Consider the following 27,527-nt stretch of genomic DNA (forward strand, 5'->3'; position numbering starts at 1 on the left):
TCCCACAGTGCGGCGCTCCCTCAGTACTGACCCTCCCACAGTGCGGCACTCCCTCAATTTGTTCTCAGGGGATCGTGAGTCTTTGGAATTATTGTTCCTGCGGGGTGGTGAGGCAGGGTCATTGAATACTTTCAAGACAGAGGTGGATGGATTTTTGCCCATCACCGAGGTGCGGAAGGTGGAGTTGAAACCATACTGGGATCAGGCCCGATTGTCGGACACAGCAGGCTCGAGGGTCCGAATGGTCATCTCCGGCTCCTAATTCTCGCCAAGCAATGCCTCGCTCCAACGAACGAAGGTCTGCTGAAACCGCCCTCTCCCTCGGGAGGGGAAGCTGGAAGGTTGGAGAGGGCTGAGGCCCAGGGGCCTGGCCGGCGTCGTGCCCGGACAGTCAGGCCAAGGCAAGCCCCGGCAGCCAGCACCTGGGCCCCGAGAAAGAGCTCAACCCCGAAGACGTTCCGCCAACGCTTTGCAACCCGGTACCATCGGCCGGAGGAGGCCCCTCACCCAGTCATTATTCACCAGCTTCCTCAAGTTGTGGACCAGTGTGAGCTCGGCCGCCAGCACCTACAAGAGAGGCAGACGAATCAGCAAGTGGCTTGGATCAACAGGCTGATAGACGGGGTGATCAGCATCACAAACAGCAGGGTTTGGGGTCCATTGGGATTGTGTACAATGTGAGCGAATGGGAAGGGGTTTGATCCATTGGGATTGTGTACAATGGGAGTGAATGGGAAGGGGTTTGATCCATTGGGATTGTGGACAATGGGAGTGAACGGGAAGGGGTTTGGGGTCCATTGGGATTGTGGACAATGGGAGTGAACGGGAAGGGGTTGGGGTCCATTGGGATTGTGTACAATGGGAGTGAACGGGAAGGGGTTTGGGGTCCATTGGGATTGTGTACAGTGGGAGTGAACGGGAAGGGGTTTGGGGTCCATTGGGATTGTGTACAGTGGGAGTGAACGGGAAGGGGTTTGGGGTCCATTGGGATTGTGTACAGTGGGAGTGAACGGGAAGAGGTTGGGGTCCATTGGGATTGTGTACAATGGGAGTGAATGGGAAGGGGTTTGGGTCCATTGGGATTGTGTACAATGGGAGTGAACGGGAAGGGGTTTGATCCATTGGGATTGTGTACAATGGGAGTGAACAGGAAGAGGTTGGGGTCCATTGGGATTGTGCACAGTGGGAGTGAACGGGAAGGTGTTTTGATCCATTGGGATTGTGTACAATGGGAGTGAACGGGAAGAGGTTGGGGTCCATTGGGATTGTGCACAGTGGGAGTGAACGGGAAGGTGTTTTGATCCATTGGGATTGTGGACAATGGGAGTGAACGGGAAGGGGTTTGATCCATTGGGATTGTGTACAATGGGAGTGAACGGGAAGAGGTTTGATCCATTGGGATTGTGTACAATGGGGGTGAATGGGAAGGGGTTTGATCCATTGGGATTGTGTACAATGGGAGTGAACGGGAAGGGGTTGGGGTCCATTGGGATTGTGTACAATGGGAGTGAACGGGAAGGGGTTTGGGGTCCATTGGGATTGTGTACAGTGGGAGTGAACGGGAAGGGGTTTGGGGTCCATTGGGATTGTGTACAGTGGGAGTGAACGGGAAGGGGTTTGATCCATTGGGATTGTGTACAATGGGAGTGAACGGGAAGGGGTTTGCGTCCATTGGGATTGTGTACAATGGGAGTGAACGGGAAGGGGTTTGATCCATTGGGATTGTGTACAATGGGAGTGAACGGGAAGGGGTTTGATCCATTGGGATTGTGTACAATGGGGGTGAACGGGAAGGGGTTTGATCCATTGGGATTGTCTACAATGGGAGTGAATGGGAAGGGGTTTGGATCCATTGGGATTGTGTACAGTGGGAGTGAACGGGAAGGGGTTTGGGTCCATTGGGATTGTGTACAATGGGAATGAATGGGAAGGGGTTTGATCCATTGGGATTGTGTACAATGGGAGTGAACGGGAAGAGGTTGGGGTCCATTGGGATTGTGTACAATGGGAGTGAACGGGAAGGGGTTTGATCCATTTGGATTGTGTACAATGGGAGTGAACGGGAAGAGGTTGGGGTCCATTGGGATTGTGCACAGTGGGAGTGAACGGGAAGGTGTTTTGATCCATTGGGATTGTGTACAATGGGAGTGAATGGGAAGGGGTTTGATCCATTGGGATTGTGTACAATGGGAGTGAACGGGAAGAGGTTTGATCCATTGGGATTGTGTACAATGGGGGTGAATGGGAAGGGGTTTGATCCATTGGGATTGTGTACAATGGGAGTGAACGGGAAGAGGTTGGGGTCCATTGGGATTGTGTACAATGGGAGTGAACGGGAAGGGGTTTGGGGTCCATTGGGATTGTGTACAGTGGGAGTGAACGGGAAGGGGTTTGATCCATTGGGATTGTGTACAATGGGAGTGAACGGGAAGGGGTTTGCGTCCATTGGGATTGTGTACAATGGGAGTGAACGGGAAGGGGTTTGATCCATTGGGATTGTGTACAATGGGGGTGAACGGGAAGGGGTTTGATCCATTGGGATTGTCTACAATGGGAGTGAATGGGAAGGGGTTTGATCCATTGAGATTGTGTACAATGGGAGTGAATGGGAAGGGGTTTGGGTCCATTGGGATTGTGTACAATGGGAGTGAACGGGAAGGGGTTTGGGTCCATTGGGATTGTGTACAATGGGAGTGAACGGGAAGGGGTTTGATCCATTGGGATTGTGTACAATGGGAGTGAACGGGAAGGGGTTTGGGTCCATTGGGATTGTGTACAATGGGAGTGAACGGGAAGGGGTTTGATCCATTGGGATTGTGTACAATGGGAGTGAACGGGAAGGGGTTTGATCCATTGGGATTGTGTACAATGGGAGTGAATGGGAAGGGGTTTGATCCATTGGGATTGTGTACAATGGGAGTGAACGGGAAGGGGTTGGGGTCCATTGGGATTGTGTACAATTGGAGTGAACGGGAAGGGGTTTGATCCATTGGGATTGTGTACAATGGGAGTGAACGGGAAGGGGTTTGGGGTCCATTGGGATTGTGTACAGTGGGAGTGAACGGGAAGGGGTTTGATCCATTGGGATTGTGTACAATGGGGGTGAACGGGATGGGGTTTGATCCATTGGGATTGTGTACAATGGGAGTGAACGGGATGGGGTCTGATCCATTGGGATTGTGTACAGTGGGAGTGAATGGGAAGTGGTTTGATCCATTGGGATTGTGTACAGTGAATGGGAAGGGATTTGATCCATTGGATTGTGTACAATGGGAGTGAATGGGAAGGGGTTTGGGTCCATTGGGATTGTGTACAGTGGGAGTGAACGGGAAGGGGTTTGATCCATTGGGATTGTGTACAATGGGAGTGAACGGGAAGGGGTTTGATCCATTGGGATTGTGTACAATGGGAGTGAACGGGAAGGGGTTGGGGTCCATTGGGATTGTGTACAATGGGAGTGAATGGGAAGGGGTTTGGGTCCATTGGGATTGTGTACAGTGGGAGTGAACGGGAAGGGGTTTGATCCATTGGGATTGTGTACAATGGGAGTGAATGGGAAGGGGTTTGGGTCCATTGGGATTCTGTACAATGGGAGTGAATGGGAAGGGGTTTGATCCATTGGGATTGTCTACAATGGGAGTGAATAGGAAGGGGTTTGATCCATTGAGATTGTGTACAATGGGAGTGAACGGGAAGGGGATTGGGTCCATTGGGATTCTGTACAATGGGAGTGAATGGGAAGGGGTTTGATCCATTGGGATTGTCTACAATGGGAGTGAATGGGAAGGGGTTTGATCCATTGAGATTGTGTACAATGGGAGTGAACGGGAAGGGGTTTGATCCATTGGGATTGTGTACAATGGGAGTGAACGGGAAGGGGTTGGGGTCCATTGGGATTGTGTACAATGGGAGTGAATGGGAAGGGGATTGGGTCCATTGGGATTCTGTACAATGGGAGTGAATGGGAAGGGGTTTGATCCATTGGGATTGTCTACAATGGGAGTGAATGGGAAGGGGTTTGATCCATTGAGATTGTGTACAATGGGAGTGAACGGGAAGGGGTTTGATCCATTGGGATTGTGTACAATGGGAGTGAACGGGAAGGGGTTGGGGTCCATTGGGATTGTGTACAATGGGAGTGAATGGGAAGGGGTTTGATCCATTGGGATTGTGTACAATGGGAGTGAACGGGAAGGGGTTTGATCCATTGGGATTGTGGACAATGGGAGTGAACGGGAAGGGGTTGGGGTCCATTGGGATTGTGTACAATGGGAGTGAATGGGAAGGGGTTTGGGTCCATTGGGATTGTGTACAGTGGGAGTGAACGGGAAGGGGTTTGATCCATTGGGATTGTGTACAATGGGAGTGAATGGGAAGGGGTTTGGGTCCATTGGGATTCTGTACAATGGGAGTGAATGGGAAGGGGTTTGATCCATTGGGATTGTCTACAATGGGAGTGAATAGGAAGGGGTTTGATCCATTGAGATTGTGTACAATGGGAGTGAACGGGAAGGGGATTGGGTCCATTGGGATTCTGTACAATGGGAGTGAATGGGAAGGGGTTTGATCCATTGGGATTGTCTACAATGGGAGTGAATGGGAAGGGGTTTGATCCATTGAGATTGTGTACAATGGGAGTGAACGGGAAGGGGTTTGATCCATTGGGATTGTGTACAATGGGAGTGAACGGGAAGGGGTTGGGGTCCATTGGGATTGTGTACAATGGGAGTGAATGGGAAGGGGATTGGGTCCATTGGGATTCTGTACAATGGGAGTGAATGGGAAGGGGTTTGATCCATTGGGATTGTCTACAATGGGAGTGAATGGGAAGGGGTTTGATCCATTGAGATTGTGTACAATGGGAGTGAACGGGAAGGGGTTTGATCCATTGGGATTGTGTACAATGGGAGTGAACGGGAAGGGGTTGGGGTCCATTGGGATTGTGTACAATGGGAGTGAATGGGAAGGGGTTTGGGTCCATTGAGATTGTGTACAATGGGAGTGAACGGGAAGGGGTTTGATCCATTGGGATTGTGTACAATGGGAGTGAACGGGAAGGGGTTTGATCCATTGGGATTGTGGACAATGGGAGTGAACGGGAAGGGGTTTGATCCATGTGGAGTGAATGGGATGGCATCCGATCCAGTATGATTCAGTAATTCAACCTGAACTGCCTTCGGTTTGGAGGACAGTGTACTTGAACCATTTGACGGGAGAAGAACAGGTTTGAAGGGCAGAGCTTCACACACAAGCATTCACAACCAGGTCATCTATACATAGAAATAACTCTCGCACTGCGTGACAAACAGCTAAACCTTGATTTGTACCAGTGGAATGGGATACCTGACTTCTGTCCTCTTTCTTCATGGTGGTGGGACCCCAGAGAGCGTTGACCCCATCGATCGCCACCAGCATTCGATAGGTGTCAGGGCGACACTGTGCCTTCAGCTCTTTAAACAGGATGCCCACCGCATCACTGGCATTTTTCACTCGTGTTAAACCCTGGGGAAGGATTACAGACAACTTGGTCACTTGCAGCACTCGTTTTCCCTTGTTCCCCAATTCCGTCCTCTCCACCGGACGTCACCTCCCCCTTGTTCCCCGGACTCTCCCCTCTCCAGCGGGATGTCAACTCCCCCTTGTTCCCTGGACTCTCCCCTCTCCACCGGACGTCAACTCCCCCTTGTTCCCCGGACTCTCCCCTTTCCACCGGACGTCAACTCCCCCTTTGTTCCCTGGACTCTCCCCTCTCCACCGGACGTCAACTCCCCCTTTGTTCCCTGGACTCTCCCCTCTCCAGCGGGATGTCAACTCCCCCTTGTTCCCCGGACTCTCCCCTCTCCAGCGGGATGTCAACTCCCCCTTGTTCCCGACTCAGTCCTCTCCTGTGGGACGTCAACTCCCCCCTGTTCCCCGACTCCGTCCTCTCCACCAGGCGTCAACCCCCCTTGTTCCCAGACTCTGCCCTCTCTTGTGGGACGTCAACTCCCCCCTTGTTCCCTGATTCTGTCCTCTCCACCAGGCGTCAACCCCCCTTGTTCCCCGATTCAGTCCTCTCCTGTGGGACGTCAACTCCCCCCTTGTTCCCTCATTCCGTCCTCTCCACCAGGCGTCAACCCCCCTTGTTCCCCGACTCTGCCCCCTCCAGCGGGACGTCAACTCCCCCTTGTTCCCCCGATTCTCTCCCCTCTGGAGGGACGTCAACTCTCCCTTGTTCCCCGACTCTGCCCTCTCCAGCGGGACGTCAACCCCTTGTTCCCCCGTCTCTGTCCTCAATGGAGGGGCGCAAGCTCCCCGAGTTGAGGTGACAAGGTGATCCACAGGCTCCTGCATCTTGCCTATTGTTTACCAGTGCGTCTTGTCAGCTTGTCCTCTACAGGTGATGGATATCTCAACTGTGATCCATCGTCTCTTCATCAGGCACCCCCAAACAGCCAACAGGAGTCAGTGTCCATCGACAAGACCTCTTGACGCGCCCATTGCCACTTAGGCTGATTGAACATCAGCGCTGAGTTGCGCACACCGAGGGAGGCTTGGTAACAGTCGCCAGGGCATCAGTCGGGCCGTTCCAATGAGAAGGATAAGGGAAAGGTAGTCATCTCGCTCTCCAAAGACCGTAAGGATGCCATTCAGCCCATCGAGTCTGCTCTGCCTTTCAACGCCTGATCTGATATTGATAATCCCCAACTCCACTTTCCCGTCCTATCCCAATCTTGTATGTCTCTCCTGATCCCTAACCATTGGCAAGGCCAGGAGGGGAGCGGTGACAGCTGTGAGAACCTCCAGAGTCGAACAGCTGGTGTTATTCACCAGCCAGTCCCACACGGGATGGAATACAATGTTGACAAATGTGAGGTTATCCATTTTGGTAGGAATAACAGCAAAAGGGATTATTATTTAAATGATAAAATATTAAAACATGCTGCTGTGTAGAGAGACCTGGGTGTGCTAGTGCATGAGTCACAAAAAGTTGGTTTACAGGTGCAACAGGTGATTAAGAAGGCAAATGGAATTTTGTCCTTCATTGCTAGAGGGATGGAGTTTAAGACTAGGGAGGTTCTGCTGCAATTGTATAAGGTGTTAGTGAGGCCACACCTGGAGTATTGTGTTCAGTTTTGGTCTCCTGACTTGAGAAAGGATGTACTGGCACTGGAGGGTGTGCAGAGGAGATTCACTAGGTTAATCCCAGAGCTGAAGGGGTTGGATTACGAGGAGAGGTTGAGTAGACTGGGACTGTACTCGTTGGAATTTAGAAGGATGAGGGGGGGTCTTATAGAAACATACAAGATTATGAAGGGAATAGATAGGATAGATACGGGCAGGTTGTTTCCACTGGCGGGTGAAAGCAGAACTAGGGGGCATAGCCTCAAAAGGGGAAGTAGATTTAGGACTGAGTTTAGGAGGAACTTCTTCACCCAAAGAGTTGTGAATCTATGGAATTCCTTGCCCAGTGAAGCAGTTGAGGCTCCTTCATTAAATGTTTTGAAGATAAAGATAGATAGTGTTTTGAAGAATAAAGGGATTAAGGGTTATGGTGTTCGGGCGGGAAAGTGGAGCTGAGTCCACAAAAGATCAGCCATGATCTCATTGACTGGTGGAGCAGGCTCGAGGGGCCAGATGGCCTACTCCTGCTCCTAGTTCTTATGTTCACACTAACTTTATTTGAAGCCTACATGTGACAATAAGCGAATTTCATTTCATTTCATTAAAGGACCTTGGTTAAGATAGCCAGACTCTGTGCCTGCCAAGGATGCAATTAAGATGCTGTAAAAAGTGAGATGATCATTCAATCCAACTATGTACTTGTTTACCTACCTGGGAGTTAATGGAATTTTGTTTATGAAAAAAAAGGTTCCCTGGGGTGTACATAACTAAAGGTTCATCCTTACTGAAGTGAGAAATGGTTCAAAAGAGCACTTGGCACAGAAGATGGCTGCCTGACACACAAGATGGAGACACAGAGAATAAAGCAGACATAACTGATGCCTGGAGTCCAGCGGGGTGCCAGTGGGACAGATAGGAACAGATCCAGGACAAAGCCAGGACAAAGGGAGCCAGACAGGAAGATTAAGAAATACATAAATGCGGGACACCACTTGAATAAAGCGGACTTCAGCCAAGGTGTACACAATGAGATGCTAATACGAATGTCTTGGGCCATTTCCTAAAACAAAGGGACAATTGATACTGCTTTCCTGCTGCTGCCTGTAACCTGTAAAACCTCTTTGACTGTGGCCATGTGTAAATGGCAAAACGCTTACAAATAGCGATGTACAATCTATAAAATGTTTAAAGATGACAAGGTGATAATTGTTTTGTATCTGGGCTCATTGTGATAGCGATGTACAATCTATAAAATGTTTAAAAATAACAAGGTGATAATTGTTTTGTATCTGGGCTCATTGTGAACCCAAAGCATAAAATGAATGACTGCCATTCAAACCGGGAGAAAGGCTGGCTACCGTACCGCGGGGTACGTACGCTTTCTCCCGAAGCTTCGTGTAACAATAAAACTGCACTTATTTGAACACAGTAAGTCTGACTCTTGAAGTGGTTGATTTTTCCCGCAACACTTAGTTAAGATGGCCATGGGGCAGTTAACGGGATAGAGAGGATGCAATTAATGGGAGGAGCCAGGTCTGTAGCCAGCAGTTTTGACTGTGGGATCTTTTAGTCTGACAAAGATAGAAGGATTTTCAGGCTGCTCCTGAAGCGGTCTCTCCCGCTCGAAGCAGTCTTTCCCAGAGTACAACAAGCAACCCCATCTTTGCTGACTTAATTTATTTATAAATGGCTTTTGACCTGCAGAGGCCTGGGTGAATTGAAGCTGGAGAAGGTATAAGTTAGTAGTTCAAGTGTTCCCTTTGACATTAAGAATTGTTTGACTGTTCATTGAAAAGCTATTTTCCGTGACGTTAACGTGGTTAATCCTGTGTTAACAGTAGTTTGTTTTAATATAAAAGATCCCGATTTGTCCGGGGGGGGGGGGGGTCCACAGTATACAAATTGCAAAATTGCTGGGGTTTCTTGTAGAGTTCCCCAACAGAAATTGGGGTCTGCTCCAGGTACCGTAACAGAATACAGCACCCAGGAGGGCAGTAGAGGCAGGAAGCCTCACAGCCTTTAATAAGTACAGCACGGTAGAAGAGTGATTAGCACAGTTGCTTCATAGCTCCAAGGTCCCAGGTTCGATTCCCGGCTCGGGTTTTTAAAGCAAAACAAAGTTTATTCTATGAACTCAAGTTAACCTTTTTAAAGCATACAGCGAACATCTTAGCAACCATTAATTCAAATACAACCCCCAAAGAATACAACGCTAAGTAATCCTTACTTTCCTTTTAACATCCATAAGACTTTTTTTAAAAAAAACCTTCATGCACATCAGGTTTAAATTCTCTGCTGAGAGCAGTTATCACTGAATTCACCAAATGATCAAGAGATAGTCTTTACATGGCAGAGGGATCAACATTACACCTTCTTTGGCTGGCTGCAGCTCCAACACGGAAACGAAACCAAAAAAACACAGACACACCCAAGCTTTTCCTCAAAGTGAAACTAAAAAGCAGAGCCAGAGCTCAGCTCCACCCACTCTGACATCACACCAGTAACTTTAGCAGTTACCATTTCTTAAAGTGACATTCCCATGACACAATAAATGATATCATTCTATTCCTTTCCCTCATTACTTGCTGTATACCAGCCTTCTGCGATGCATGCGCTCGGACACCCAGATCCCTCTGCAGCCTGGAACGAAACAGCCGACCCCCCCCAACTGAGCTAACCGGTTCCTGAGCCAAACGGGGAGGTTTAAGGGAGTGGGTTTTATTTTTTTGGCAGCGCGGTCACCGGGTGGCGGCGGAAGAGGAGGATTAACCGCCACACGTTTCAGCGTCTCACCTGCTCCACCACTTCAGCCAAAGGCCTCCCCTCCTCGGTCGCCTCTCGCTTATTCCAGATGTACTTCCGCTGCGTTTTCACCTGTTTCCAAGAAAATCGAAGCCCCGGTTAGCGTGGCCCGGCCGCACAGTTCACAGCGACAACAGCAAGTCCCCGCCCCTGCCCTCGTTCCCCCCCCCGCGCGCAGATCAGCCCAGAGCGCCCGCGGCATAAATACACAAAATGTCCGACTTCCAGCACCGCCAACCTCCTTGGGCCGGCCCTCCCCGAGGGCAGCAATACTGTTAAGAGAACCCCAAAGTGTATCATGGGAGTTCACCTGACGCACAACGTTTAATAGATTGTGGTATGGGGAGCACACGGGCCTACCATATAGGTGTGATGCAACAGAGCTTTACAATACTTTTAAATTAAAACAATGTTTAGTGATGAAACCTGTTAACACTTCATAAACTCACAGTAAACATCTCAACAACTAGCAACACCAATAAGTCCCCAAAGAATACAGTACTCTATAGATAACCCTTAATAAATTCCCAAACAGCATCCGGAAAACAAAAGACCCTTTTTAAACACAGAGATCAGGTTTAAATTCACTATTGAGAGCAGTCAGCACTTTGAAATCGCCCAATTGATTTGGAGGCAGTCGATAGTTTGCAGAGAGAGATCGTTATACAGCTCCTCGCTTTGCCTGCAGCTAACCAGCTCTCAAAACGAAACCAACCACACCCGATTTGTTAGGGTGTAGGTGTAACATAAGCGGCTTCCTTGTGGTGCACTTGACAAAGGAAGGTTCAGACGTGGAGATAACTTCAACACGTTGATTAAACTATTTACCTGTTACTCGGGTTCGACACTACTGCTAATCCTCCTATAGCTCCCCAGCCTGACTAACCAGTTGCTGCAATCCACGTGGTGGGTATAATATTGAATCAACCCGGTGTCTGTTCCCACTGACTGTCTCCACTGGAAAGAGGCAGATCATGTGTGTGGTGTCCCTTATATGTGGGTTGGTGTAATGCCCCCCGTGGTTGTGTCACCTCTGTGTGTATCGTGAATGTCCGTTGGCCGTGTCCTATCTACCTGATCTATTGGTTGAGTGTGTGTGATGTCTTTGGTGCTCCCTCTAGTGTCTAGCTAGCCTACATGCATTTACATTGATGCACATCACCACAACACCCTGTAGCAAACAGCCTAAAATGAAAGTAAAGCAGGCAGACAGCCCAGCTCCACCCACTCTCTGACATCACTGCAGCTCTCTATTAAACACCCATTTCTTAAAGGTACTCTCACGTGACAATACGGCCCCTGGCTTCGATCCTCTCTGACTACATCACTGGGGTTAGGACAGCAGTGGGCTCGTTACCTGCTTTAAGAACCTCTCATTGGTGATCTTGAAGTTTTTGAGCCACACCGAGGCCTCCAAGGGCTGGTCAAAGCGAGCCTTGTTATAGGATGATGACATCAGCTCTTTACATTGCTTCACCCACAGATAAGCTGTGATTGAGAGAGAGAGAGAGAGAGAGATAGAGAGACATTTCACAACCTCGGAACACCTAGCTTTCCTTCAGAAGCAAACGAACATGGAGCTTTTTTTTGGGTTGTGGGGGCGAAACCCGCGCAGGCACGGGGGAGAATGTGCAAACCCCACACGGACTGTGACCCAGAGCCGGGATCGAACCCGGGTCCTCGGCGCCGTGAGGCAGCAGGGCTAACCCACTGCGCCGCCGCGCTGCCCGACGCACTTATCTTTTTAAATAAAACCTGCAGCTTTCTTTCAAAGCCTCACTGTGCCAATTCCAGGGCCTCGCTGGTCGCACATAGTCAATGCCACCTGAATGCGATGTGATGCCTGGGAGAGGAACGAGCCACACAAAGGCAGACCTCTCTGCCTAGTGTCTCATCCAGTTTTCCCACATCCTCTCTGACCGTCTGGAAGCGCAGTGTCTCTGATCCGAACCAATGCCCTTCTCCCTCACCCCCCCCCCCACCCCAATCGTCTCCCCCCCCAGTGTTAGACGTTTTAGTTACTGTGAAATGAAGAGTCTAAAGTTCTTGTTCCTTTTCACCAAACACCATTTATTTCACTTCCACAGCCTCTGCACAAAACTCTTAACAACACACCACCCGACAGGCCACCTGAAGCCCCTTTACATATCAGTGTCAATTAATGGATACTTAACATAAATGAGACAACTAATTGCAATGTCTCTTAACCCATTACTTAACACCCATCACCCCCACCAATCCCCTTCTCCACCCCACCCCGTCACTCCAACCTTCTCCCATGCCCCCCCAATTCAGTTCCTCTCTAAATCCGCCCCCCCCCCCCCCCCAGTCTCTTTTTCTTTTCGAAACCCAGTCACGCACCCAATTTTCAATTGAACCCGACTGTCTGGTAGCGTGTGGAAATGAGTACGTACCGTCTGGGATGTGCAGTATTAGCCAGTCCTGCCTGGCGCAGTAATGCAGCGCGTTGCACAAGGTGAGGGTTTTCCCACATCCTCTCTGACCGTCTGGAAGCGCACCGTGTCAAAGAAAGAACTGGATTAACGCACCGTGCTTGTTAACACGAACAAGGGCCTGGGGGTAAACCCCACCGCTCCTCGTGTGCAAGACGACAGCATCAATCCTGTGGAGGGAAATTCACTGACTGCGGAAGTGCAGCCCCTCCTCATCTGGACTCTGTCCCTTGCTGAACTGCAACATGCCCGCAGGTATGCCACGTCCATCCAATCGTCGCCGAGTCTCGAACGTCAGCATATTTTCCCGTGGAAATGAGCTTAAAACATTTTTTTTTTTTTTTTTTTTTTTTTAAAAAGAGTACCCAATTCATTTTTTCCCAATTAAGGGGCAATTTAGCGTGGCCAATCCACCTATTCGGCACATCTTTGGGTTGTGGGGGGCGAAACCCACGCAAACAAGGGGAGAATGTGCAAACTCCACACGGACAGTGACCCGGAGCCGGGATCGAACCCGGGACCTCGGCGCCGAGAGACTGCAGTGCTAACCACTGCGCCGCCGTGCTGCCCTCCGTGGAAATGAGCTTGACGACGTTTCAAATAAAGCAGCCCATCCGATAACCGCCCCCCCCCCCCCGACCCAAATCAAACAAATCTTTAACATTCAACCCCCCCCCCCCCAATGACTGTGTCACATGTACAAGAAGCAGAGCAGGGGCTCGACAGCACCTTCCAAACCCGCCACCTCGACCATCGAGGACAGCGTTCTTCAAAGTCGGCGGTCGGTGTCGGGAGGGTCGCGGAGCCGTTGTCCGCGGCGCTCCCGATCGCGCAAATCCCCGCGCAGCAGCCTGCTTTTCATAACGTCGGCTGCAAGCGGCCGCGAAGGTTTTTTTAAAAAAAATCCCCCGCATTGCGCATGCGCTGATCGGTGCGCATCGCCGTGCGGCCGCTATTTTTAAAAATGGTCGCAGCTTTTTGTTTTACAAGTTCTGCTGTGGTTTATATTCATTTTATTTTTTTTACAAGTTTACAAGGGGGTTTTATTTGATTAAATGCGGAACTTTGGACAGATGGAGACTCCATACTTTCCCACACCGGAAGGCTTCACCTTCATCCAACAGGTTCCATTGGAGGAGCGGGTACGAGGGCCAAAGGGACCCCAAACCACTTCCTCCATTTTTGTCAACAGCAAACAAGGCAAGAGAAAATGGTGGTTCGCGCAGGTCGGCCGGCGTGGGTCGCGTAGGTCGGCCGGCGTGGGTCGCGAAGGTCGGCCGGCGTGGGTCGCGAAGGTCGGCCGGCGTGGGCCGCCAAGGTCGGCCAGTTGGTAAAAATGGGTCCCCGGAAAAATAGTTTGAAGAACACTGATCTAGAAGGACAAGGGGGCAGCAGACACATGGGTACCACCACCTGCAAGTTCCCCTTCGAGCCGCACGCCACCCCGACCCGGAACTATTGTCATGGGTATGTCCCTTGAAGGAAGGTTTTTGTCAGGGCGGCACGGCGGCGCAGTGGTTAGCACAGCTGCCTCACGGCGCCGAGGTCCCAGGTTCGATCCCGGCTCTGGGTCACTGTCCGTGTGGAGTTTGCACATTCTCCCCGTGTCTGCGTGGGTTTCGCCCCCACAACCCAAAGATATGCAGGCTAGGTGGATTGGCCGCGCTAAATTGCCCCCTTAATTGGAAAAAATGAATTGGGTACTCTAAATTTATTAAAACAAAAAGGTTAGGTTGATCTCGGGTTAGGATAAATGGTCGGCACAACACCGTGACGCGGGCCGGCTTAAAAGGGGATATGGCCGATCTGTTGAGGTGGGGGGCATTGTGGCTGATCCCTGGGGTAGGTATGTGACGGTCAGTGGGAAGTTGGAGGGGGTGACGGTAGTCCTGGTGAATGCTTATGCCCCGAATCGGGATGGCATGGACTTTATGAGGCGGGTGTTGGGCAAGATCCCAGACCTGGACTCGCATCAGCTAATGATGGGGGGAGTGATTTCCGTGCGGCCCTGGCCCCGAGTCTGGCCCGATTGAGTTCGAAGTCGTTGAGGGTGTTGGCGGTGGCGAGAGAGAGTTGAGGGGAGGGGGGGGTTCATGGAGCACACGGTGGGGGAGGTGTGCGAACGCGTCCTCCTTGTGAGCGAGGTTAAGTCTCACCCAGTTTAAAGTGGTGAAGAGGGCCCACGTGGCGAGGGTGAGCAGGATCTTTGCGGGGGTGGGGGATAGATGGGCGGTGCACGGGGGGGGGGGGGGGGGGGGTCCGCGAATCACGTCCACGCATCCTGGGCGTGCTGAAGACTGAGGGAGTTGGGGCAAAGCTTATGCCCAAGGTCCTGGGTGTAGGGATCGTGCCGGGTCTGGAGGTGGCGATGTTTGGGGAGTTCTTCTGTTATTTTGTGTATTTATGTAAAAAGCCTTGAATAAAATTTTTTTTTTTTTTAAATCCCCCTCTGAGCAGAGTTAACATTCTCGCTGTTGCGATTTTTTTTAACCAGTTACAAAGGATACAGACGACGTAACGTATGGCCGGGTGCGAGTAATTTGCCGATTTTAGATAAGACAGCAGTTCCAGTGCTGGCTTCCGGACCATCACACACGTCTCGTTGAAAGTCTTAATCTGAAACGCAAAGAGTAAAGAGCACTGGGTAAGAGGCAGGGGCAGCTGCAGAGACGTACAGTAGGCCGGGGGGGGGGCGCGGCGGCGGACGTACGCAGGAACCCACCATGGCTGCGGTAAGAACGTGATAAGTAGGAGTGGATCATTCGGCCCCTCAGCTGGCACCGGTGGAAACCTAAACTTGACCATCTGAAGCATCATGGGATACATGACATGAAGTCTGAAAGAGTCTCATTTTAAATTGCTTTCTGGACCTCATTAATTCAGTTAGCAGACAGATGGCCCCTTGTAAATTGATTACATCGAGTTTACTTGATCTCCTGACGAGATCAATTCCACACACACACACACACACACACACACACACACACACACACACACACACAATTGCTTAAACAGTACCATCGGAGCCAGTGACGTCAGTCGATTAGCACGGTCTTTGTATCGCTAATGTACATTCATCTCACTACTGCAGTAGGCATGGGCGTCATCTGATCACCCCCCTTTGTATTGGAATGGTACCCGTGTCTGTGTGAGCCAACTAAAATTCTCAGCAATTATCAATCTCACCCAATATAAAGTGGTGCATAGGGCCCACATGACAGGGGGGGGGCGGGTTCTTTGTGTATAAAGATCTCGATGTTCCTCATGTTCTCGAGAGTGTGCCTGCTGCGACCCTCGATTCCAGCGGCCTTTTTCCTTGTTGCAAGTAAAATCGTTTAACCTTTAGCTGTGTTGTTATTTGTTACGCTTCTTTGAGTCTAAAAGTCTTACGCGGATGTTCAAGATTTCGACACTCCACCGTCTTCCTGCGCCGTCGCCATCTGTCTCCCTCGATGCTTCGAACGTGTAGAAAGCTCTTCATCTTCAACATTCTCGGTGATTTGAGTTTCCCCCGCCCTCTGGGGTTGAGAATGCGTCGCCTGGCTCTCGGCGCTCCTGCTCGCACTGCCCTCCCCAGCCGGAGAGAATACCTTCTGCCTCTATCCTGCCGAGCCCTGCAAGAATGTCCCACGTTGAATGAGATCGCCTCCCTCTCTTCTACACTCCAGAGGATGGAGGCCCGGTCCGTATCATCTTCCCTCCTAAGACAATCCCGCCACCCCAGCAATGAATTTCATGAACCTTTGCTGCAATCCCTCGAAGTGAAGTATATCTTCACTTCGTTAAGGTGGCCAAATCTGCACACGATACTCCGGGTGTGGCCTCTGTAATCGCTGTAAGAAGTCTTTTGCTCCCGTACTCAAATCCTCTTCCAGTGAAGGACAGCATACCAATATCCCTCTGCAAGTGAGCTTTCAGCGACTGATGAACGAACACACCCTTTTGAAGGTGCAACGCTTAAAAGAATCATCGAATTTACAGTGCAGGAGGAGGCCATTCGGCCCATCGAGTCGGCACTTGGAAAGAGCGCCCTACCCAAGCCCACACCTCCGCCCTATCCCCGCAACCCCACCTTAACCGTTGAAAATGAATGAAATGAAATGAAAATCGCTTATTGTCACAAGTAGGCTTCAAATGAAGTTACTGGGAAAAGCCCCTAGTCGCCACATTCCGGCGCCTGTTCGGGGAGGCTGGTACGGGAATTGAACCGTGCTGCTGGCCTGCCTTGGTCTGCTGTAAAAGCCAGCGATTTAGCCCAGTGCTAAACCAGCCCCTGGCCAGTGAGCTAAACCAGCCCCTAATAATAATAATCGCTTATTGTCACAAGTCGGCTTCAATGACGTTACTGTGAAAAGCCCCTAGTCGCCAAATTCCGGCACCTGTTCGGGGAGGCCGGTACGGGAATTGAACCGTGCTGCTGGCCTTGTTCTGCTTTACAAGCCAGCTGTTTAGCCCACTCTTTAACCGGCACGTCTTTGGACTGTGGGAGGAAGCCGGAGCACCCGGAGGAAACCCACGCAGACACGGGGGAGAACGTGCAGACTCCACACAGACAGTGACCCAAGCCGGGAATCGAACCTGGGACTCTGGAGCTGTGAAGCAACAGTGCTAGCCACTGTGCTACCCTGCCGCCCCTCCAGTGCAGAAGGAGGCCATTCAGCCCATTCGGATTGGCACCGAAACTCCAAAAGAGCACCCGACCTCGGGCCACCCCCCCCACCCTATCCCTGTAACCCCACCTTGCCGTTGGGCACTAAGGGGCAAATTAGCGTGGCTAATCCACCTCACATTTGAGCCTGTACTGTCATAATATACACCAGTATATCATGGTGCAGACACACACTGATGAACACACAGTGGGACCAATCAACATACACAACACCGCAGCCAATCACCAGTGAGAGCACACGCACTATAAAGACAGGGGGCGTCAGAGTTCCCGCTCATTCGAGTAGCAGCTAGCTAGGAGGACAGAGCTCACAGCCTGCAACACAGACATTCACCATGTGCTGAGTGCATCGACTGGTTAGGACAAGGCAAAGGTCTTCAGTTAAAGCTGGTGTCGTATTTACCCACAGTTCAAGTATGTTTAAATAGTTAACCTTTTAATAAAATAGTGTTGCACTACTTCAAGTGTTGGTGACCTGTGTGTGATCCAGAACACCCAACACATCAGTACTGACCCTCCGAAAGAGCAGCCTACTTAGGCCCCCACCCCCACACTATCCCCCTCACCCCACGTAACTGTTGGACACGCAAAGGGGCAATTTAGCGCGGCCAATCCACCTAACCTGCACATCTTTGGATTGTGGGAGGAATCCGGAGCACCCGGAGGAAACCCACACGGGGAGAAGGTGCAAACTCCACACAGACAGTCACCCGAGGCTGGAATCGAACCGGAATCCCTGCGCGGTGAGGCAGTGGTGCGAACCACCGTGCCCCCCCCCCACCACCATTTAAGAAACATCTCTCCATATGGTCTTCCACCTGCCACGCGTTTGCCCACTCCCTTCGGCCTCTCCAAATCCCTTGGGGAGTCTCTCGGAGGTAATGCGGCGGAGGGGGGAGGGAATCTCTCTCCCGACGGGGACCCAACGTGCAAATACCGCCAGCCTTTCCCCCCTCGCCGCTCCAGAGGAAGGGCAGTCACTTACCTGCTGCTGGAAGCGACGAGTGAAGCCGTGGGGGAAGATGGTTTTCAGGTCACTGCCAGAGATGCTGTAGTGGAGCCCCTCGTGTTGCTCGCTGTGTTGTCCCTGTAGGAAAACAAACCAAATTCGGGTGCGTTTGCCCTCAGACGTAGAATTTACAGTGCATAAGGAGGTCGTTCAGCCCATTGGGTCTGCACCGGCTCTTGGAAAGAGCCGACTTCAGCCACAGAGCTTGTCAGAAAGAGCAGGAGGGTGTTCAAAAGGGTTTTGGGATGGGGGGGGGTTAAGAGTAGTAGTAATGACTTCCGGGTGCGGCGATGACCAGCTGAGTCGCACGTTTCGGCAGCTCCCTGTGAAACGGACTTTTGGGCTCTTGATAGGAGCCCCAACGGCAATTTTAACGGCTGAAAACACCGTGCGGTAAACCAGAAGGGTGTTCCCCCTGGACACGGATGGAAAAAGGAGGAGAGAGTGGCCGGATTGCAGCGGATCCTTTGGAACAACGGCAAGGAAGGCAAGCAGAAACCAAGATGGCGTCGGAAGGTGGCAGTTTCATATGGGGCCCTGAACAACAAGAGTTTTTGAAACGCTGCGTGGAGGAGATAAAAAAGGAAATGAAGAAAGAGTTGTTGGCCCCGATATTACAGGCGATTGAAGGGCTGAAAGAGGAACAAAAGACCCAGGAGCAGGAGCTTCGGGTCGTGAAGGCGAAAGCAGCAGAGAATGAAAACGACATACAGGGCCTGGTGGTGAAGTCGGAGATACAGGAGGCACACCAGAAACGATCTGTGGAGAGGTTGGAGGCACTGGAAAATAACGCAAGGAGGAACAACTTGAGGATTCTTGGCCTTCCTGAAGGTGTGGAGGGGGCGGACGTCGGGGCATATGTGAGCACGATGCTGCACTCGTTAATGGGAGTGGAGGCCCCGACGGGTCCGTTGGAGGTGGAGGGAGCATACCGAGTTATGGTGCGAGGACCGAGAGCAGGAGAAGCTCCCAGAGCCATAGTGGTGAGATTTCTCCGTTTTAAGGATAGAGAAATGGTCCTTAGATGGGCGAAGAAAACTCGGTGTAGTAAATGGGAGAACGCGGTGATCCGCGTCTATCAAGATTGGAGTGCGGAGGTGGCGAGAAGGAGGGCGAGCTTTAATCGGGCCAAAGCGGTACTTCACAAAAAAAAGATAAAGTTTGGAATGCTGCAACCGGCAAGACTGTGGGTCACATATCGAGGGAGGCACCACTACTTTGAGACGGCGGATGAAGCGTGGACTTTTATTGTAGAAGAAAAATTGGAATGATTGGACTACGAAAATGAACGTTTGGACAAAGTGGTGGGACGAGTGGGGGGGGGGGGGGGGCGAAGAGGGATTGTATGATTAATCCTGCGGTATGGTAACTTTTCTTTCTCCCACAGGTGGTGATGGGGGGAGGTGGGGAGGGAGAGGAGATGGGGCGTTGGCCATGGGAGGCGGGGCCGAGGGAGAGGCGCGGGCTTGGTTCCCGCGCTATGATAATTATGGCGGGAATAGAGAAGCAGGAAGGAGGGGGCACCGCACGGGGCGAGCCGTGATCACGGGGGGAAGCCGAGGTCAGCCAGAGTTTGCTGACTTCTGGGAGCAACATGGGGGGAGTAATTACGCTAGCGGGGGGTCTAGCGGGGGGGGGGGGGGGGGGGGAGGGGGGAATTACTGGGTTGCTGCTGCTGGGGAAAGGGGGGAGTGGGTGCGGGAAAGGATGGGCGGGGGGGCACCGTCTGGGAGAAATACAGCCGCGTGGGAACTGGGCGAGAAGCTGGAAAAAGATGATGGCTAACCGGCAAGGGGGGGGGGGTGGGAAGCCCCCCAACTCGGCTGATCACGTGGAACGTGAGGGGGCTTAACGGGCCGATAAAGAGGGCACGAGTACTCGCACACCTTAAGAAACTTAAAGCAGATGTGGTCATGTTACAGGAAACGCACCTGAAACTGATAGATCAGGTTAGGTTGCGCAAAGGATGGGTAGGGCAGGTGTTCCATTCGGGGCTGGATGCGAAAAACAGGGGGGTGGCTATATTAGTGGGGAAGCGGGTAATGTTCGAGGCAAAGACTATAGTGGCGGATAACGGGGGCAGATACGTGATGGTGAGTGGCAAATTACAGGGAGAGATGGTGGTGTTGGTAAACGTGTATGCCCCGAATTGGGACGATGCCAATTTTATGAGGCGAATGCTAGGACGCATCCAGACCTAGAGACCGGAAAGCTGATAATGGGGGGAGACTTTAACACGGTGTTGGAACCAAGGCTGGATAGGTCGAAGTCCAGGACTGGTAGGAGGCCGGCAGCAGCCAAGGTGCTTAAGGATTTTATGGAGCAGATGGGAGGGGTGGACCCGTGGAGATTCAGTAGACCTAGGAGTAAGGAGTTCTCGTTTTTCTCCTATGTCCATAAAGTCTATTCACGCATAGACTTTTTTGTGTTGGGTAGGGCATTGATCCCGAGGGTGAGGGGAACGGAATATACGGCTATAGCCATTTCGGATCATGCCCCACACTGGGTAGACTTGGAGATAGGGGAGGAAACAAGAGGGCGTCCACCCTGGAGAATGGATATGGGACTAATGGCGGATGAGGGGGTGTGCTTAAGGGTGAGGGGATGCATTGAAAAGTACTTGGAACTCAATGACAATGGGGAGGTTCAGGTGGGAGTGGTCTGGGAGGCGTTGAAGGCGGTGGTTAGGGGGGAGCTGATATCAATAAGGACACATAAAGGGAAGCAGGAGAGTAAGGAACGGGAGCGGTTGTTGCAAGAACTTTTGAGGGTGGACAGACAGTATGCGGAAGCACCGGAGGAGGGACTGTATAGGGAAAGGCAAAGGCTGCATGTGGAATTTGACTTGCTGACCACAGGCACTGCAGAGGCACAATGGAGGAAGGCGCAGGGTGTACAGTATGAATATGGAGAGAAGGCGAGCAGATTGCTGGCACACCAATTGAGGAAAAGGGGAGCAGCGAGGGAAATAGGGGGGGTGAGAGACGAAGATGGAGAGACGGAGCGGGGAGCGGAGAGAGTGAATGAAGTGTTCAAGACATTTTATAAAAAATTGTATGAAGCTCAACCCCCGGATGGGAGGGAGAGAATGATGGAGTTTTTGGATCGGCTGGAAATTCCCAAGGTGGAAGAGCAGGAAAGGATGGGATTGGGAGCACAGATCACGGTAGAAGAAGTGGTGAAAGGAATTCGGAACATGCAGACGGGAAAGGCCCCGGGACCGGACGGATTCCCAGTTGAATTTTACAGAAAATATTTGGACTTGCTCGCCCCGCTACTGACGAGGACCTTCAACGAGGCAAAGGAAAGGGGACAACTGCCCCCGACTATGTCAGAAGCAACGATATCGCTTCTTTTAAAGAAGGAAAAGGATCCGCTACAATGCGGGTCCTACAGACCAATCTCCCTCCTCAATGTAGATGCCAAGGTCTTGGCCAAGGTAATGGCAATGAGAATAGAGGAATGTGTCCCGGGGGTGGTTCATGAGGACCAAACTGGGTTTGTGAAGGGGAGACAGCTGAACACGAACATACGGAGGTTGTTAGGCGTAATGATGATGGCCCCACCAGAGGGTGAAACGGAGATAGTAGTGGCGATGGATGCCGAGAAAGCATTTGATAGAGTGGAGTGGGATTATCTGTGGGAGGTGTTGAGGAGATTTGGGTTCGGAGAGGGGTATGTTAGATGGGTGCAGCTGTTGTATAGGGCCCCAGTGGCGAGTGTGGTCACGAATGGACGGGGATCGGCATATTTTCGGCTCCACAGAGGGACAAGGCAGGGATGTCCTCTGTCCCCATTACTGTTTGCACTGGCGATTGAGCCCCTGGCGATAGCGCTGAGAGGTTCCAAGGGATGGAGGGGAATACTTAGGGGAGGAGAAGAACACCGGGTATCTTTATATGCGGATGATCTGCTACTATATGTGGCGGATCCAGCGGAGGGGATGCCAGAAATAATGCGGATACTTGGGGAGTTTGGGGATTTTTCAGGGTATAAATTGAACATGGGAAAGAGTGAGCTGTTTGTGGTGCATCCAGGGGAGCAGAGTAGAGAAATAGAAGACCTACCGTTGAGGAAGGTAACAAGAGACTTTCGTTACCTGGGGATCCAGATAGCTAAGAATTGGGGCACATTGCACAGGCTAAATTTGACGCGGTTGGTGGAACAGATGGAGGAAGATTTCAAGAGATGGGACATGGTAGCATTGTCAATGGCAGGGAGGGTGCAGGCAGTTAAGATGGTGGTCCTCCCGAGATTCCTTTTTGTGTTTCAGTGTCTCCCGGTGGTGATCACGAAGGCTTTTTTCAAAAGGATAGAAAAGAGTATTATGGGTTTTGTTTGGGCCGGGAAGACTCCGAGAGTGAGGAAGGGATTCTTACAGCGTAGTAGGGATAGGGGGGGGCTGGCACTACCGAGCCTAAGTGAGTATTATTGGGCCGCTAATATTTCAATGGTGAGTAAGTGGATGGGAGAGGAGGAAGGAGCGGCGTGGAAGAGATTAGAGAGGGCGTCCTGTAGGGGGACCAGCCTGCAGGCTATGGTGACAGCCCCATTGCCGTTCTCACCAAGGAACTATACCACGAGTCCGGTGGTGGTAGCTACACTGAAGATTTGGGGACAGTGGAGACGACATAGGGGAAAGACCGGAGCACTGGGGGGGTCCCCGATAAGAAACAACCATAGGTTTGCCCCGGGGGGAATGGATGGGGGATATGGAATGTGGCAAAGAGCAGGTATAACGCAATTGAAAGATCTATTTGTGGATGGGAAGTTTGCGAGTCTGGGAGCGCTGACCGAGAAATATGGGTTGCCCCAAGGGAATGCATTCAGGTACATGCAATTGAGGGCTTTTGCGAGGCAGCAGGTGAGGGAATTCCCGCAGCTCCCGACACAAGAGGTGCAGGACAGAGTCATCTCAAAGAAATGGGTGGGGGACGGTAAGGTGTCGGATATATATAGGGAAATGAGAGACGAAGGGGAGACTATGATGGACGAACTAAAAGGGAAATGGGAAGAAGAGCTAGGGGAGGAGATTGAGGAGGGGATGTGGGCAGATGCCCTAAACAGGGTAAACTCGTCGTCCTCGTGCGCCAGGCTAAGCCTGATTCAGTTTAAGGTATTACACAGGGCACATATGACTGGAACACGGCTCAGTAAATTTTTTGGGGTGGAGGATAGGTGTGCGAGGTGCTCGAGAAGCCCAGCGAATCATACCCATATGTTTTGGTCATGCCCGGCACTACAGGGGTTTTGGATGGGGGTGACAAAGGTGCTTTCGAAAGTAGTAGGAGTCCGGGTCGAACCAAGCTGGGGGTTGGCTATATTTGGGGTTGCACAAGAGCCGGGAGTGCAGGAGGCGAAAGAGGCCGATGTTTTGGCCTTTGCGTCCCTAGTAGCCCGGCGCAGAATATTGCTAATGTGGAAAGAAGCCAAGCCCCCGGGGGTGGAGACCTGGATAAATGATATGGCGGGGTTCATAAAGTTAGAGCGGATTAAGTTCGTCCTAAGGGGGTCGGCTCAAGGGTTTACAAGGCGGTGGCAACCGTTCGTCGAATATCTTGCGGAAAGATAGATAGGGGAGAACAAAGAAGGCAGCAGCAGCAGCCCAGAACTTGGGGTGTGGGGTGTGGGGGTGGGTGGGGGGGGGGGGGGTGTGGCCTGAGACAAGGCAGTTGCCAATTAGGGCTAGTTTTTTTTATTTTTGTTATTTAATATTTATTTATTTGTTGTTGTTTTCTTTTGTTCTTGTTTAAATAAAAAAGGTCATTATTATCTGTATTGTTATAATGTTGTGTAAAGGATGCACAATGTACTGTGTTGGTTGACCAAAAATTTTCAATAAAATATTATTTAAAAAAAAAAAGAGTAGTAGTAATAATAATAATAATAATTGCTTATTGTCAGAAGTAGGCTTCAGTGAAGTTACTGTGAAAAGCCCCTAGTCGCCACATTCCGGCGCCTGTTCGGGGAGGCCGGTACGGGAATTGAACCCGCGCTGCTGGCCTAGTTCTGAATTACAAGCCAGCTGTTTAGCCCACTGTGCTAAACCAGCCCCTTTCAGCCCCGAAAGATCATCATCTTTATTGTCACGAGTAGGCTTACATTCACACTGCAGTGAAGTTACTGTGAAAAGCCCCCTAGTCGCCACATTCCGGCGCCTGTTCGGGTACACAGAGGGAGAATTCAGAATGTCCAATTCACCCGACAAGCAGGTCTTTCGGGACTTGTGGGAGGAAACCGGAGCGCCCAGAGGAAACCCGCGCGGACACGGGGAGAACGTGCAGACTCCGCACAGACAGTGACCCAAGCCGGGAATCGAACCCGGGACCCTGGCGCTGTGAAGCGACAGTGCTAACCACTGTGCTAACATGCTGCCCAGAAGACAGAGAGGGGGAGGGGGGTAGAAATAGATCCCTCCAGTGCAGATTAAGGCCATTCGGCCCACCGAGTCTGCACCGACCCTCCGACTGAGCACTCAACCGAGGCTCACTCCCCCGCCCTATCCCCAAGGCCCACCTAACCCGCACATCGTTGGACTGTGGGAGGAAACCGGAGCGCCCGGAGGAAACCCGCTGAGACATGGGGGGGGGGGGGGGGGGGGGGGGGAGGAGTGTGCAGACTCCGCACAGGCAGTGACCCAAGCCGGGAATCGATTCCGGGTTTCCTGACGCTAACTACAGTGCCGTAATCAGAGGTTTCGACAGAAACCATCCACTGTTGAAGCCACCAGTGTTGGGCATGACTGCACCTGCGGGGCAGCAATGCACCCATACCTGAGAACAAGGTGACAGGCCTGAAACGGTAACTCTGCGTCTCTCTTCACAGGTGCTGCCCACACCCGCTTTTCATACAGAGAAACCTCCAGCTCATTTTCCACTCTCCACCCCTGGTTTCATTGAGGGATATGACAAGACACGGAGCACGGATTCAGGAAGCTAGCGGCTCCACGGTGTCGGGCGAGACTGCGCCCTGCTACCCACACACGCAGTTTGAGCAAACACACCGATGGAAGTGCAGCCGGCCCAAGTCAGGGGTCTGTGCAGGGGAGGGATGGACGGGGGTTTAGGGGAGCGGTCTGCTTAAAGCAATCCGTGTGAACGTCAGCATTTCAACAGCAAGGCCGGGCGAGGGTCGCGGGGGCCGGGCGAGGGTCGCGGGGACCGGGCGAGGGTCGCGGGGACCGGGCGAGGGTCGCGGGGACCGGGCGAGGGTCGCGGGGACCGGGCGAGGGTCGCGGGGACCGGGCGAGGGTCGCGGGGACCGGGCGAGGGTCGCGGGGACCGGGCGAGGGTCGCGGGGACCGGGCGAGGGTGGTGGGTGTCTGTAATTCACTACCTAAGTTGGTGGATGAGACGGAAACATACAACTCATTTGAACAGATACCCGGACCCGTATCTGAAGTGCTGGAAGCGGTGGGACTTTGGCCCAGGTGCTGGAGAGCGGGATTACAATGAAGTGGTTAGTTTCTGCTTTCTCGTTGTTGGGCGCCGCCGATACGGGGGCCGAATGGTCCTTTCCTGCACCGTAATCTTTCTGTGGTTCTATGAATGAGGGGAAAGCGGCTCCTGCGCCCCGGCTGAGTGAGGGAATTGCAAAGCATAACACTTACAGGGTCCATTTCACTCGTCCTGAAAACAGCGGGGGCTCTCGGAGTCGCCGGGACAGGCTCTGCGACAGCGCACGCCTCCCACACTCCAGCGGCTCGATGAAAGGGACGGCCAGCATTAGCCTAAAGGAAGGAACATTCAAACAAACAGGATGGTTAAAGCCTCTCTGACCATCAACACGAGGCACAGCAAAGGAACAAATGCTCCCCAAACCGCTCGATTAGATTCCAGTCTGTAACTCACTCCCGGGTATCTGTTATTCTATATATAAACCATCCCGAACCCCTCGATTAGATTCCAGTCTGTAACTCACTCCCGGGTATCTGTTATTCTATATATAAACCACCCCGAACCCTCGATTAGATTCCAGTCTGTAACTCACTCCCGGGTATCTGTTATTCTATATATAAACCACCCCGAACCCTCGATTAGATTCCAGTCTGTAACTCACTCCCGGGTATCTGTTATTCTATATATAAACCACCCCGAACACCTCGATTAGATTCCAGTCTGTAACTCACTCCCAGGTATCTGTTATTCTATATATAAACCACCCCGAACCCCTCGATTAGATTCCAGTCTGTAACTCACTGCCGGGTATCTGTTATTCTATATATAAACCACCCCGAACCCTCGATTAGATTCCAGTCTGTAACTCACTCCCGGGTATCTGTTATTCTATATATAAACCACCCCGAACACCTCGATTAGATTCCAGTCTGTAACTCACTCCCGTGTATCTGTTATTCTATATATAAACCACCCCGAACCCCTCGATTAGATTCCAGTCTGTAACTCACTCCTTGGTATCTGTTATTCTATATATAAACCACCCTGAACCCCTCGATCAGATTCCAGTCTGTAACTCACTCCCGGGTATCTGTTATTCTATATATAAACCACCCCGAACCCCTCGATTAGATTCCAGTCTGTAACTCACTCACGGGTATCTGTTATTCTATATATAAACCACCCGAACCCCTCGATTAGATTCCAGTCTGTAACTCACTATCGGGTATCTGTTATTCTATATATAATCCACCCCGAACCCCTCGATTAGATTCCAGTCTGTAACTCACTCCCGGGTATCTGTTATTCTATATATAAACCACCCTGTACCCCTCGATTAGATTCCAGTCTGTAACTCACTCCCGGGTATCTGTTATTCTCTACATAAACCACCCTGAACCCCTCGATTAGATTCCAGTCTCTAACTCACTCCCGGGTATCTGTTATTCTATATATAAACCACCCCGAACCCCTCGATTAGATTCCAGTCTGTAACTCACTCCCGGGTATCTGTTATTCTATATATAATCCACCCCGAACCCCTCGATTAGATTCCAGTCTGTAACTCACTCCCGGGTATCTGTTATTCTATATATAAACCACCCCGAACCCCTCGATTAGATTCCAGTCTGTAACTCACTCCTGGGTATCTGTCATTCTATATATAAACCACCCTGAACCCCTCGATTAGATTCCAGTCTGTAACTCACTCCCGGGTATCTGTTATTCTATATATAAACCACCCCGAACCCCTCGATTAGATTCCAGTCTGTAACTCACTCCTGGGTATCTGTTATTCTATATATAAACCACCCCGAACCCCTCGATTAGATTCCTGTCTGTAACTCACTCCCGGGTATCTGTTATTCTATATATAAACCACCCCGAACCCCTCGATTAGATTCAGCAGTTCAGCCCTCGAGCCCGCTCCGCCATTCGATATGATCATGGCTGATCGCATCTCGGCCTCGCCTCCACCACCTTGTCCGCTCCCCTTCAACCTTCATCCTGCTACTAATTAAAAACTTATCTATCTCAAACTTGTTCAGTGTCCCGGTGTCCACTGCCCTCGGGCGGGAGCCGGGAGGGTCGTG

At 51.4% G+C, this 27,527-nt stretch overlaps 1 protein-coding gene across 3 annotated transcripts in view; it reads right to left on the reverse strand.

The window, feature by feature from the left end:
• The window catches only part of dap3 (death associated protein 3), a 56,020-nt gene that overhangs the window by 12,678 nt on the left and 15,815 nt on the right, over positions 1-27,527 (reverse strand). For 2 of the 3 annotated variants that reach the window (XM_072490629.1, XM_072490630.1), the window contains exons 3-10: positions 25,647-25,766; positions 18,014-18,115; positions 14,867-14,975; positions 12,321-12,413; positions 11,264-11,394; positions 9,898-9,978; positions 5,344-5,502; positions 508-567 (exon numbers count right to left, since the gene is read on the reverse strand). In XM_072490629.1, the coding sequence (XP_072346730.1) occupies positions 508-567; positions 5,344-5,502; positions 9,898-9,978; positions 11,264-11,394; positions 12,321-12,413; positions 14,867-14,975; positions 18,014-18,115; positions 25,647-25,766 (855 nt within the window). The remainder of the gene's footprint in view (positions 1-507; positions 568-5,343; positions 5,503-9,897; positions 9,979-11,263; positions 11,395-12,320; positions 12,414-14,866; positions 14,976-18,013; positions 18,116-25,646; positions 25,767-27,527) is intronic. The other variant, XM_072490631.1, reaches the window with a different exon arrangement.

The sequence above is a fragment of the Scyliorhinus torazame genome, chromosome 26 (genome assembly GCF_047496885.1).
Source record: "Scyliorhinus torazame isolate Kashiwa2021f chromosome 26, sScyTor2.1, whole genome shotgun sequence".
NCBI lineage: Eukaryota > Metazoa > Chordata > Chondrichthyes > Carcharhiniformes > Scyliorhinidae > Scyliorhinus > Scyliorhinus torazame.